Source organism: Squalius cephalus (assembly GCF_949319135.1).
Source record: "Squalius cephalus genome assembly, chromosome: 12".
NCBI lineage: Eukaryota > Metazoa > Chordata > Actinopteri > Cypriniformes > Leuciscidae > Squalius > Squalius cephalus.
Window position 1 is genome coordinate 8298814 of NC_137133.1, and position 14566 is coordinate 8313379.

Sequence of the window (14566 nt, forward strand, 5' to 3'; positions counted from 1 at the left end):
TATAGATTGTTTGTATTGTGCAGAAGAAAGTCAGTCATTTAGGTTTTGAATGACATAAGAATGAACAAGACAGAATTTTCATTTTTTATATTGTACTTGGGAGATGAAATAAAATCCTAATATTTCCAAATGACACAAAATACGACAAAGAATGGAAGTACCCCGTATCTCATCTTTATATCAAGAAATGGTGCAACTTTGAAAAGATAGAGGTTAACAGAGTAAAAGCAGTTATGAGTTTCTGAATGTTTTGCGTGAGACAAAGCCTGTTTCTTTCAAAACAACTACAGAACGAATCATCCATCATAGCCGGTCTGCATCAACAAAATGAAAAAAGCATTGATGTGGTGTGCTTTTCAGGCATCATTTCCACTCCACTATCCAATATCTGAATATTCAATTTTATAATTGAAAAGAAAGAATCATTTTTTTTCAGTTGTTAAACTGTATGTCATGCATAATCTCAAATGGGCTGCTTGTAACAGACAGATGTTGATGTACCATAGAGGTGAATATGAAATTTATTGCCATCAACATAAAATGAATCAGTGCGAACTGCTTGTTTGGACTGAAATGATGCTGCCAAACAAAACCCCAGGAGTTTCAATATACTGCAAATATGCCAGAAAATACAGTATATTTGCATGCAGACCAGTTAAGAAAGAAACAACACTAAAAGATATAAGGAATAATATAATATGTTTGTCAGTCTATGGGTCTTCTGAACATGGATTGATTGTGTCTCTGTTGAAGGCACATTTGAACACGTCTGGTGCACTGTAGATAACTTCTTTATAATGAAACTCATAACTGTGTCACATACAGGGGGAAAAGACAAGTCAAATCAAGTGCCCTTTGCTTAGAAACCATTAAAATGAAAACTTACAGCATACATTCACAGGTAATAAAGGGGGAAAAAAAACAGCCGCCACAATGATGAAAGTGAAACACTCTTCAAGATGGACCATATGCATATAGATAAATAATCTGATTACTTTTTTCAATGCATCAAGAACCCCTTTCCTTTCACAGTCGTCGTAGATCTTGCATTGCAGACCAAAGTTAACCACAATTAATAGATGTACCTAACAATTAATCGCTGTACCTTAAAAGGCACAACAATAAAGACAGTGTTATTTGGTCATTTCAAAATAACACAATAACACATTCCCCTTACAATAAAAAAAGAATGAATGAATGATTGAAAGGGTGAATAAAAGACCATGAAATATGCATGTGATGTGCCTAAAAAGACAACAAAAAGGATTTGCTAAAGTGCAAACCAGAAGTAACCGATCCCACACATACTGTAAGCAAAAATGTTCCAAAATACAGCTCGTAATACTGATTTAAATAATAACCCGAGTCATTTTTTTCTTCTTTTAAAACAGAGAAGCAGACTGCTACACTGACAGAATAGATGTAGACGGGAACCATCAGCCAACACCTAAAGTGGTGTGAAGCACAGAGCGCGGGGGTCGTTTTCTTTTTGAGGCTCAGTTCGAGGCGTTCTGATCCCTCCCCACAAAGCTTGCATACAATCCTCCGAGTGATGAAGCGCTAGAGTCCCGTCCCGTGCATGAAGGTAAGGGATGATGGAGAGGAGCTGGCAGATTCGACCCATCGCTATGAGGAAACCGTCACAGGATTGAGAGAGCCGTTACGGCTGTAGAATTTAGAGAAGGCCTCCTCCAGCACGGTAGTGAGACGTGGCTGATCCCCCTTGAGAGAAAAGAACCAAAAAAAGAAAAAATTAAACAAAAGTGGGAACAGCAGATAATAGAAAGGGAAAAAAAAGCAATAGTAAAATACAATAAAATAAACGTAATATTTTTTTTAAAAGTCCATCCTTAGGCCGTGTGTCCACCAAAGCGTTTTTTTCACGCGGCTGGCGTGTTCTTTCAATTGTTTTCAATGGGAGCGCCGTGTTTTTAAAACTCCATGAGCGTAAGAGGCGCTGAGCGTTCGGCGTTTTTACAAGTTGCCGAGAGTTGAAGAATGTTCAACTTTGGGTAAAACGCAGCGCTCATCACTGTCACTTTTTACCCAACCGTCCAATCACAGTGGAGGAGGGGCGGGACTAATACCACACCGACCAACCGCCACATTCTGCTTGTACAACGTCAACAGATGACAACAACAAGCATAATTAAAACAAGAGCCAGAGAAAATACATTACATTGAATTGAAATTTTAATATAGAATCAACACAGAAACAAAATATGTGAAATGAGATACAAGTAACACTTTCGCAGATATTCCGTATCATAAGCAAAGTGTCTCAACTGAATAAAAACGCAACGCTGGCAAAACGCTCTCAAGCGCCCACAGCTAGGTGTTTTCAGCTCTGGTGGACACACGGCCTTTAGGGAACTAAAAACACTGATTAAATTGCAGGCACAACTGAAATCTCATATATCCCTGGGAATCCCTGCTATAAAAGAACAAAAAGTAGATATAAAAAGCTAAATTATCCATCGTGCAGTGTCAGGTATTGTATTAAAGGCAGAGACGGATGAAAGAAGAAAATCTGCTGGAGTTCCACAGATGGTACAGCAACATCCCTTGCATAAGCGGCAGATGACAATATCGTTGAGATGAATTTGAGAAAATTCCTTTATAGTGAAGAGCAATGACTGCTCATTGAGTGTACGTTTACACGACAACGATGTACTAAAACAGAAAAACACGACAACGGTGTCATTTTCAAAAACTTGCACTTTGAAACCAGTTTTCAAAAGTTTGCGTTTTCAGGCCCCCAAAACGCCGCTGTTGTGTAAACGAAAGGCCAAAAAGCATAATAAGTTTTCCGTTTTTACAGTGTTGTGTAAGTGACCCCTGAGACTGCAGAGGGAAAATTCATGAAGAAAACTGGCTGTGAACAGCAGCAAACAGTTTTAATAGAACTACCTAACAAAAAGCCATAGTAGTGCAGATGGTTATGCTAATTTCCACTAGCGCTATAATGCCAAGCCCTATTGTGGTATTCTCTGGGAGAGGTCTGGCTCTTATTTGTGTATTAACAGAGAAGCTTTTCATGTCTGTTTTTTGGGTTACAGCTAAACCATGGACTCTACTTTGTGTGCTGTTTTTCTGATTAGCTCACAGCGTTTGTCTTTTCTCCTATATCACCCTTCCAGGAATCAGCCACGGCTGATCAAAACATTTCCTCAAGCAAATGAATTATTGATTGGAAACATTTTATTTCTGAATGTTGGCACTAGTGGTATGGGGGAAAAAACACCTTGTAAATTTGAACCTGGTGACAAATGTTTTAAAAATGGCCATAACATTGAGTGATCTCACAATACTGAATAAACACAGTAACCATACCAACACTGAAACTGAGAAACATCGCTTGAAAGTGTTTTTGATTGACATAATTTCTCACACTTCATTGTCCTGTGACTGAATCTGAATATAGTTGAGCCAAACTCGTCAGTCTAAGAGACGTGATTTTGACAAGTGCCCATACAAAAAGTGCAATGTCGTCATCTTGGGCAAAGAAATAATGAATTACATAAGTAGTTTGAAAAAATTACACTGCTAACATTCTGCCTTAAAAATGATCAACACAGGAACATCATCTAAACGAAATACAGATGTCAGGACATCTGAGAAATTCAGCACATATTAAAGTACACTACCATTCAAAAGTTTGGAGTCTAAGATTTTTTTTTTTTTTTTTTAAAAAGACTCACCAAAGCAGCATTTATTTGATCAAAATACTGTATACAAATAAATATTGTGCAATTTTATTACAATTTAAAATAACTTGGAATAACTGTTCAAATATATTTAAATGTTTACTCCTGTGATGGAAAAGCTGAATTTTCAGCATCATTACTCCAGTCTTCAGTGTCACACGATCCATCAGAAATTATATTAATATGCTGATTTGCTGCTCAATAAACATTTCTTATTATTATCATCAATGTTAAAAACAAATATTTTTGTGGAAGCCTTGATACTTTTTTCAGGATTCTTTAATGAATAGAAAGTTTAGAACAGCATTTATTTGAAATAAAGATCTTTTGTTACAAACAAATGTCTTTACTGTCACTTTTGATCATGTTACTTCATAATGCAAGTTAGGGAGCCCAAACTTTTGGACGGGAGTGAACATAACATCTTGAGGGAAAGTTCTTACCTCACTAATGAAGCCAAGCTGGACCAGTTCCACAGCCAACTCCTGTACATTCTCATCTAACACACACAGAGAACACCATTCAGCAATAAGTCAACAGAAAAAGGCTGTATTATAACAGTTAACTTTTCAATACTTTTTTTTGGTCACAATTCTGATTCAATCTGATCCACTTCTGCATATCTGCAGAACTCTTGTTTTTGTGACAATTATTTCATAATGCACAAATTAGAAAAGAAAAAAAATCAGACCAGAAACACACTATGCAAGTACACACATTTGAATGCAACTAAACAGATCCATTGTAAAATATAGCTGCAAGCAGCAATTATTGGGGCCAAGCGCAAAGAAGACGATAAGACATGCCAACTTGGCTGGGAGTGTCAGACCAACTGCAGCAAGGAGCAACTAAAGACATTTTAATTTGATTTAAGGCAAAATGGCTGAATAATGATATACAGTCACTAATAATATTATTTAATGGTTTATCACTTTCGACCAACAGGTGGCGCAATTACGAAATTGATGTGGTGTGGTCAGAGTGAGGTGACAATGACACATACAAAGTTTGGTGCCAATATGTCAAGGAATTGCAGAGTTACAGCCTCAGAGTCATTTTGGCATCATGCCTCAACTTTGTTGCTGCGGTATACAAAAACGGTAACATCTATCGACACGAAATCCATATCTTTAAGTTGGCACGGTCCGGAGATGATACGATTTGATTTTGGTGAAAACTGGACACACGGTCTATGAGGAATTCGAAAAAGAAGGTATTGAATGAAAATCAAGGTGGTGGACAGGAAGTTCGGCCAAACATGGCAAACTTGGTATCTATGTTCTTGGCGCGACCCAAGAGATCTATTAAGACCAGTTTCATTGCAATTGGCTAATTTATTACAAATTTATTAGCATTTTTGGAAATTTCATTATAACTTTTGAAACGCTGTCCTGAAACGTTTTGATTACTTTCAGGGCATGGTGCTGAAGAAACATACCAAGTTTCGTAATGGGACACCAATGCATTTGGAAAGTGTAGCATTTAATATCATGATATCAATATTGTAATTAATGGCAATTTCCTTGTTTTGTTCTATTATAACGCCATCAAGAGGCACAATCCCACCATTTTTTTTATGTGTCCTCAGAGTGAGCCCATACATGTGTGTGTCAAATTTGGTGAAAATATCTCATTTTGTTTGGGAGTTATAGACATTTATATGTATGAGAGCATGTACCGATGCCCCATACCAAGTTTTGTAACAATACGTTCATGTATTCATAAAATACAGCATTTTAGTACAAAATTAAAAATGGCCGACGTCCAAAATGGCCGATATGGAAAAATCAGTCGACTCGGCATGACGCCCTGAACCTAACGAGACCACTTTTATGATTTTTGAACAAACTGTTTAGAAATTATAACCAAAAACAGCCATTTTTCATATCTCCGGACCAGTAGGTGGTGCTGTGCCGAAACGCAGCATGTAGCCTCAAGTCATGCTTGTGATGACATGTACCAATTTTGGTCTGAATATGATAAAGCGGTGCGGAGATACAGTCTTACGTCTGTTTTTGCAAGCGCTACATAAAATTAGTTTGCGCGGTATTCAAGAACGGTTTGACGAATTAACTTGAATTCCATAACTTCTTGTCGGCATGGTCTGAAGATGATCTGGTTCAATTTTCGTGAAAATCGGAGCAACCATCTAGGACAAGTTCAAAAAAGTAGGTTTTTAAAAAAAATTCTAAATGGTGGAAGGATTTACATGACATTTTGTTTCTAGCCCTTACGGTTCAAAAGTTATTAGCATAAACATGAGTGAAACTTTGGACAGTTTTGGTGCTAGAGGGATTGAGTTAGAGACTCCAAAATTTGCTATGGTGACTGTTCAGACTGTCCTCTATCAGTGTGCCACATTTCATAACTTTCCCGCAAGCGGTTCTATGGGTTGCCATAGACTTCCATACAGAAGAAGAATAATAATAATAAGAACGTCAACAATTTCAAGAGGTGCCTACGCACTTTCAGAGCTTGGCCCCTATGAGGAAACGACAACGATTTCAGTGCTTGGCCCCTAATTACTTAATTCTTCTTAACTGATTATTTCCTTATTGTGGCGGTACCAAACATGAATGTTGGATTAAACCGCATGTGAATTCAGGTAGCTAGCTATAAACATGTTGACAGCTTAGCCAACTCAGCAAAGCTTCTTGATTCTGAGCAAGCTGACTTGAAAGACGAAACCGACTGTGCTAATGTCTCTTGCAGCTGAGAATGCATCACATATTTGTGCTGCATTCTGACACATTCAGAACACAACGGCATGTTAAATCCAGCCGTGTAGCTGCAAGCATTTACATACTTGTGTAAAGTTTGTTTGGGGCCTGATAAAGTACTCACTTGGCGCCAAATCACAACTCAAGTGTCGGTTGAGCTTATCTTCCAGTTTTAGCAGTAAGGTCAGCTAGAAAAAGAGCAGTGAGGAGTTAGGGACACAGAATACACATCTAACTTGCATAACTCCAGCAATGAACACGGAAAAAGGGCTTACATGATGTTTCGCTCCCTCCTCCACAGGCTCGATGTTGCACTGCATCTGTACGACCTTAAAGAGAGAGATTATCTTTAACACTAACATACGATGCTAAAATACTGCTAATCCTGTTGACTGACTGCAACCACACATCTAGACTTGTTTGAGTGGAAAGTCGCATAATATTTAATACGCCACACGGAGAGACTGGGCGAAGGTGAAAAAAAATTATTTATTCTTAATCATTGATACTTGGTCACCATCTCCTTAAATCAGTCCATTTCTCACCTTCCTGGTCTCCAGCTCTGCAGGCTCAGGCGTAGGCGATTTGACAGAGGGTGGCACGATGGGGGACTTGACAGTCTCTTGTTGAGGCTGCTGTGGGCAGGGCATGCCGAAGGCAGTCAGTGGATAGATCCCATTCCTACATCACAAAAGCAGCGAACATCATTACGTTTGCGCTTGTTTTTTGACTTCTTTCTTGACATTTGAATCTGGGACCATCTAATTTCTTGTTCCCCCCAAAAATTTGGGAAATTCTATTTTTCTCACCTCACATCCTCAAGGAACTTGTCAAGCTCCAAGGCAGGAAACTGTGAGAGTCTGAAGGGAATAGAGACAGGATTACAGAAGCCGTTTAAGGTGGCATGACAGCTTATTCGATCCTCAGGTTCATCCTCATCCCAAACAAGCTATTTCAAAGTAAAACCAATGAATCAAAGAAGGAGGCTCACTTTAGTTGGACCTCTTTCCTTTCCATAATGACCTGGTTGGGGTCCATGTTCTTGGTAATTTCCTCTAAAGCATTTTCTGCGATCAAGTCTAGTAGGCAAAAGCAAATGGTTTCAATGTGTTTAGCATCAGCGAATCTTATTCATGAAGGTGAGATGAAATGTCTGAATGGTAATGAGATTAGCTCATGACTCACGCTGGTGACTGACGATACAGTGTGCAGCCAGTAGTTTCAAAAGAGGCACTTCAAACAGAGCTTGATGGAAAAGCAGCTCTCTGGCTGTGGGCCTCTTACTGGGGTCCACCTCCAGACACTTCTGAATAAACTCCTAAAACAAACACACAGAGAAACATGAGACTTCACAATGACTAGTATATATGATTAGTATAAGATTACATTATTAGTTTTGTGTAAAAAAAAAAAAAAAGGTTCCACCCATGGGGGAAATTAATGGTTCCCAAAAACTACCCATTAATTCTTACAGTGATAAAAAAAAAAGAATTATCCAATAAACCTGACTATTAAAAAAAAAGTTTGTGTGGGTTATTTTAATGTTTTTTGGAAATTCCAACCATTTCATGTTGTCATGTATAGTGTTCTAGTGCTACTATAAGTATAATTCATCATGTGTCAGCTATACTCGAAATCAAAATAACTCATGATCGACATTTCTTTCAATTCAGTCGGATACATGCAGATTTGCAAAGCATCATATACTAGAGTGAAGGAAACAATCCAAACAGACTGAATGTATTATTTATTTTACTTGCAATCTGAAAAGCCTACTGGAGATTTGCATGCTCAGATTTCACACACATCTGGAATATTTATCCAATTACACAACTGTAACTAAAGAACAGAAAACAACAGTACATCTTATACTAATATTCAAAGATTTGGGGTCAGTAAGATTTTTTTTGGGGGGGGGGGGGGAGAGAAATTAATGATTTTATTCAGCAAGGATGCATTGTATAGATCACAAATGTCAAAGACATTTATAATGTTACACAAGATTTTTATTTCAAATAAATGCTGTTCTTTTGAACTTTCTATTCAACAAAGAATCCTAAAAAAAATTACCATGATTTTCACAAAATTATTAAACAGCACAACTGTTTTCAACACTGATTAATATTTCTTGAGCACCAAATCAGCATATTAGATTAGATTCTTTGATTTCTGAAGGATCATGTGACACTGAAGACTATGACTGCTGGAAATTCAGCTTTGCCATCACAGGAATTAATTGCAACTTAAAATATATTAAAATATAAAACGGCTATTTCACATTGAAATAATATTTCACAATATTACCATTTATATATATATATATATATATATATATAATTTTTTTTATATATATTTTATATATATAAAAATCTTACTGACACTTTTTGAATGGTAGACTCAATCTATACTCACTCTCTGCAGTGGGTCTTCCAGAGACTGGATGGCACTATTAATGGCTTCTTGTGACACATATGAGGACTCTCCATTACTCTGGATTTCCAGCACAGCCATCTACAACAGTGGGGGGGAAACCTGAATCTCTGGTCTGGTCAATCCGATACACTGATGAATAATCTGCAGCTCAAAACAAACAGCACTCACCTCTAAGGCGCACATTCCAAAGGAATAGATGTCCACAGCTGTAGTGACACTGGCAACAGCTGAAGTGGATGAAGGAAGAGCATATGTCATTTTTACATAACAAGTGTACTGAAACGACTCTAGAATGAGTTTGAATGCAGTTTAAAACCTAGTTTTACCTCCATACTCTGGAGCAAAGAAGTGCAAACTCTTCTGCTCTTCCCGACATGTTTTTACATGGTTATTAATGGTGTCTGGGGCCACTACAAAAAAAACAGAAACATCAGCAAAAATAATAAAATCTATAACATTTAAAAAGCAATACTTAACTCTGTGCTTGAACCCACCTGATCCGATTTTGATGAGTCCATTGTGCTGTATGAAAATGGTGTCACAGGTCAGGTTCCCGTGGATAATGGGAGGTTCACATGAATGCAGATAGCTGAAGGAAGAATGGTGAGAAACGTGAGTGTAACAGGAGCTCTCCACAAGACATATAATGGAACACCAAAACAAAAAGAAATGCTCAGCTATGACAGTCACAGACAACATTTCAGGTGCTAGTGAGGAATTTTGTCCAACATCTTTAAAAATATCTCTACATTATTGGTAAACCACAGTATTTGAATAGAGAGAAAGAAAAAAGAGAGAGGTACACAAACCTTAAGGCAGATAATATCTGAGTACACCAGCGTTTCCATGCCTAAAAATGTCCAACAAAAAGTTAATGGCATCCGGGAAAACAAGTCCACAGCTGATATTACACTAAGTCATGACTAATAGTATTACTAATATCTAGAAATGCACCAATCCTATTACTGGAAAAACAGAGAATAAACAGAGACATGAATGTAAAAATCACTTAAAAGTGTAAAACAAATGAAGATAACTGGTATGCTGATCCACTCCATGTTAAAATGAAGAAAATAATGCATTTCGTTTTTTATGATGACCTTGGTGATTAACTACTGTCCTGGTATTTAATATTCAAGAATAAAAGTTTTAAACAAATCTGTTATGGGTCACACCTGTAGGCAAAGTCAACAATGACTAACATTCAAGCAAGAAATTGAAGACAAAAGATACATTTTAGTCTGCAGTACATTATGTCTCAACAGCTCTTTTGTCAATTTGTCTGAATAGAAAAAGAGCAGCAATCATACCTTTTCATTCATGGTCTTATGATTCTTCTTTGTCTTCTTTAGAAACTGCTTCAGGCTCCCAGAAGACATGTACTCTGTGATGAAAATAACCTGAAGGGGGTAACAAAAAAAATGTTATGATTGAAAAAATAAATAAATCCAAAAATGACTTTTTTTTCTGTTGTTACATATCTTACCCTGGCTCTGTTCTCCTTCACATCAGCCCAGTACTTGTGAAACTTCACTATATTCAGATGTTCCAGCTGGATGAGGTTATCAAACACTGCTTTCACTTTTTCCTGAGAAATAGAAACAGAAAAGTAGATTAATTTACCAAGAAACCTTCTTGTATGTAACACAACAAGGAAGAGGATACTATAATATAATACTGAACTCTTACTTTATTATACAATAACAAATCACGTAAAAGATGGGGGGGGGGGGGGGGGGAGTTTCATTGCTTTTTATGGCTGGACTCACTGCACTAGTCACATGTGCTTATGGGAATCAGCAATGTAGATGGCAAAGCCTGTCAAAACGCAACCTCTAAAATTACTTATTGAATTCCACGATGAGCGTCTGCCAAGCAGACACAGTATGTGGATGGGCCAAACAGATGGCCGTCCACGACTCTATGCCAAGCATTAATGAATCGAGTTTGATTAAAAGTGCTCAAAAGGCAATGAAAGAGTAAAGTATGCTATATTAAAAACAGCAGACCATTTTATTATTCCAACGTTCAAGAAATAAGAGTTACATAACCACAGAGAATGCTTCTCTTAAATATTTTTCAATAAAAGCTTGGCAGCAAATAGGTCAGAACACTTTGTGAAAGGAGCTTACATCCAGAAATTAAAGCAAGCACACTCATTCTGTGAAGCAATCAAGATGTCCTAACACTCATAATAGTTCAATAATCATTGGTATCGCTAATTCAGCTTGACATGTTTGCAAGCAAGAACACAGAAAGCAATACAGTTGAATCTGTGGGCAATAATCAACAGCAAACTTTCAAACCGGCACACTGACATATTATGCTTCCTTCAGAAGTTTAAATGAAAGTTCAGCTGGATGTTTGAAATGAAGTGTTTTGTGTAACTAACAGCAAACCATCAGTTCATTCATATCAAATGTTTTTGAAAGAAATCTCGTGCTCACAATGTCTGCATATTTGATCAAAAATACAGTAAAAACATGATTACTGTAAAATATTACAATTAAAAATATATACTTTAATATTTTAAAATGTCCTTTATTCCTGTGATGGCAAAGCTGAATTTTGAGCATCATTACTCTAGTCTTCAGTGTCACATGATCCTTCAGAAATCATTCTAATATGCTGATTTGCTGCTCAAGAAGCTTTTCTTATTGTTATCAGTTTAAAAAACAGATGTGCTGCTTAATATTTTTTGTGGAAACCATGATAATTTTATTTCCGGATTCTTTGATGAATAAAAAAATATCAAAAGCAAAGCATTCCTTAAAACAATAGAAATCTAGAATATATCTTACTGTCACTTTTCTTTACTGAACATTTTCTCATTGAAATTTCAGACAGAAATCAGTAGACTTGACAACTACACAAGTTTTACCTCTTGTAATTTGAAGTTCTTCCGCTCAGAAAACATGACCTCATTCCACACGACCTCCACACCCTCCTCGGTGTCCATGGCAAGGTAAGCATTGTCGATCCCTGGGACGTTGCGCTGGTTAACCTGTGGGGGTGGAGGGGATTTTTAATTGAAAAGTAAAAACTCATCAGGTTTCCAAGATTCTGCAAAGAAATTATATAAAATCCTCTCAAATTAAAATGATATTAAGACAAAATTCCCTAAAATTATCATTTAGCAGTTGGGAATATTATCAGTGAATAACGACTTAAATTTTGATCCATTCTACGCACAAAGCTATAGAAAGACTTGGAATATACCTCCTCTCTCCGTTTCTGCCAGCGTCCACAGGGGCTTTCCTCCAGAATCTCGGATTCATCTTCGCTCTCCTCTTCCTCATCCTCAGTTGCGGGTGGTGCAGGCTGTGTTACTGTGGACACTGGGGGAGACACCGATGAAACCCCCTGGCCGGTAGGTGGCGAGGCTGTGGACTCAGACTTCGTGTCCATATTAGACGGAGGGGCAGGTGTGGCGCTCTGCTTTCCTTCTTCTGACATCATTGACTGATAACTGACAGCCCTGTCCTGTACCGCCACAGGAAAAGAAGTCTGGCTGACTCGCACCTCGAGGGCAGGAGGCAGAGAGCTGTAAGATCAGGAGTCATTCATCACAAAGAATATAAACTCGAATCATAAACCGTATAGATATGAATTACAGGCAAATATTATTAAGGTATTATGTTACAAAAAGGTCTCATTTGTTAACGTTAGTTAATGCATTACCTAACATGAACTAACAATTCACAGTATAATTTCAGCATTTATAAACCTTTGTTAATGTTAGTTTAAATAAAAAATAAAAAAAATAAAAAAAAAAAATCACAGTTTTGGATTCACAGATTTTACTTTTTGGAAGTATGACCAACATAAGAATTTTCACCGGAAAATGTCATCTGAACAAGTAAGTAACATCCACTTTTGTTCTGACCAACTAAAGGGAAAAAAGCATTGCAGTAAATCGCTAACGATGGCTCATCATATCACGTCAAAACGTGCAAATTATACTTTGTTCATGTTAACAACATCAGCATTGCATGACTACATTTAATGCCTTTCCGTTTTGAATCGAGCTAAGGCAAGCAGATAGTTTTGAACACTGGCTGGTTATGAATTTTCTCAAAAATGTAATTTGGATCATTTTTAACCCAAAAAAAGTTACGGACTGCAGCTTTAACTAATGTTAACTAATGAAACCTTATTGTAAAGTGCTATCAATATTAAATCATATTTCATATATCATTCATATATCATTAGTTTCGAAATTTAAATCAGTTAAAAGTTATTTTCTTTCATGGTTCTTCTCACAACTTTCAACCAATTGTGATTTCCCCATGACCTTTTAAGTTGAAAATAATTCGGATAGACTGCAAATATAAAGTACTACTATCTGTTTTAATATTTATTCACTATAGGCCTATAAATTGTCATGACTTTTTAATATTTGGTAAACGTAAAAACCATGGAAATAGAAAGTAAACACTTTTCAGGTTGTTATTTAGTGTCCCATGTAAATTGCACTTTCTCTCTCTCTATCTCTGAATATAGCAAATTCTAAATTATGAATTTTGAATGTGTCCAAATCTCAAAAGAGGAATCCTCAAAACACTAACACACACACAAAACTTAAACTAATAGCCGCAGGAACTTAAATTACCAGCTTTTAAGTGACTTTAACTTTGTGTCAGCGAGTCAGTTTAAGCTGAACCACTATGAACAGTAAGGCAAATTCTACATCAAAATAAATAAATAAAAATCTAGACAGGACTGTAGCAGCTACTAAGGTGAGAGCAGACACACGCTTTAGTGATGTTTACATTATTACTCTCCTTAGTCCTGTCCTCAATTCAACCCAGGACACAGTTTATGTTCAAGCATTCAAAATAACGTTAGACTGTCCCACATCATTGATAAGAAACAGACGTAACAAATACAGCATACTGCTCCCCACCACATAGCCTAGACATATCTTAACTTACTTTAATTTATCCTGGGATGAGCGGCGTCGCCAGCTCGCCGGAAGCAGCTAAACGTCGGTAGCTGAGGACACGGAGGAGGAAAATCCTCAGACAATAAGAAAAAAACGATCAATTCTTAAATGATATGGGTCCGTGTAGGGGTTCAGCTCTCGTTTGTAGAGTTAGAGTTCCACAGAAATACCAAGATATGAAATGACGGTTCAATTTCCCCTTAGCAAAGTGAGAGAGAAGCTAGCAGCGCAGCTCCGCGGCCTCCGGAGCCTTCGCGAATATATATCTGAAAAATAGATTTCCTTGGTCAATGGTCAATGTTAAATAAACTAATCAAAAGATCAAAGCTGTCGGGCCAGTAAAATTATCTCAAACAAAAAATACAAATATTACTGTCTGTCAGGTTTGATGCGTTTTGTCAGATAGCCGCGGATGCTAAGTTACACTCCAGGATATTCGAGTTCTTCAACCACGTCTTCACAGAACGATTCGTTTCTCCCCGAAACACTTAAATATTCCGACACGAACGGACTCAGGTTAATTAAACAGCGTTTCGCTGAAAAAGCTACACGTAAATGACGACAGCTCCGAGTTTTGTGGTACGCCGTTGCTTATTACAGCATGAATCAGGACCAAGTTCACACAGCGGCATCTACTGGATGACATGATTCGAGAGCCATGGGTGGAGCGTGAAGTCCAGCTCCCCCTCTCTGGGTGTCATTTGGGTGTAATGGGTGGAGCTAGAAGGTCCAACTACACCATTACCCTACCCATAACCGAA

General features: G+C 37.3%; 1 protein-coding gene across 2 annotated transcripts; it reads right to left on the reverse strand.

Moving 5' to 3' along the window:
* Positions 1-152: 152 nt before the first annotated feature.
* nrbp1 (nuclear receptor binding protein 1) lies at positions 153-14463 on the reverse strand. 2 transcript variants are annotated; one of them, XM_079887698.1, is made up of 19 exons: positions 14179-14442; positions 13795-14071; positions 12080-12404; positions 11742-11864; positions 10347-10448; positions 10171-10260; positions 9670-9710; positions 9355-9449; positions 9187-9270; positions 9029-9087; positions 8840-8938; positions 7613-7745; positions 7419-7506; positions 7237-7287; positions 6973-7108; positions 6703-6756; positions 6552-6615; positions 4151-4206; positions 153-1722 (listed from the first exon to the last, which is right to left on the reverse strand). In XM_079887698.1, the coding sequence occupies exons 3-19, from the start codon at positions 12317-12319 to the stop codon at positions 1627-1629; spliced, it is 1611 nt and encodes a 536-aa protein (XP_079743824.1). In that variant the 5' UTR covers positions 12320-12404; positions 13795-14071; positions 14179-14442; the 3' UTR covers positions 153-1626. The 2 variants fall into 2 exon arrangements, with proteins under 2 accessions (XP_079743824.1, XP_079743823.1); XM_079887697.1 differs by having other exon boundaries at positions 13795-14463.
* Positions 14464-14566: the final 103 nt, after the last annotated feature.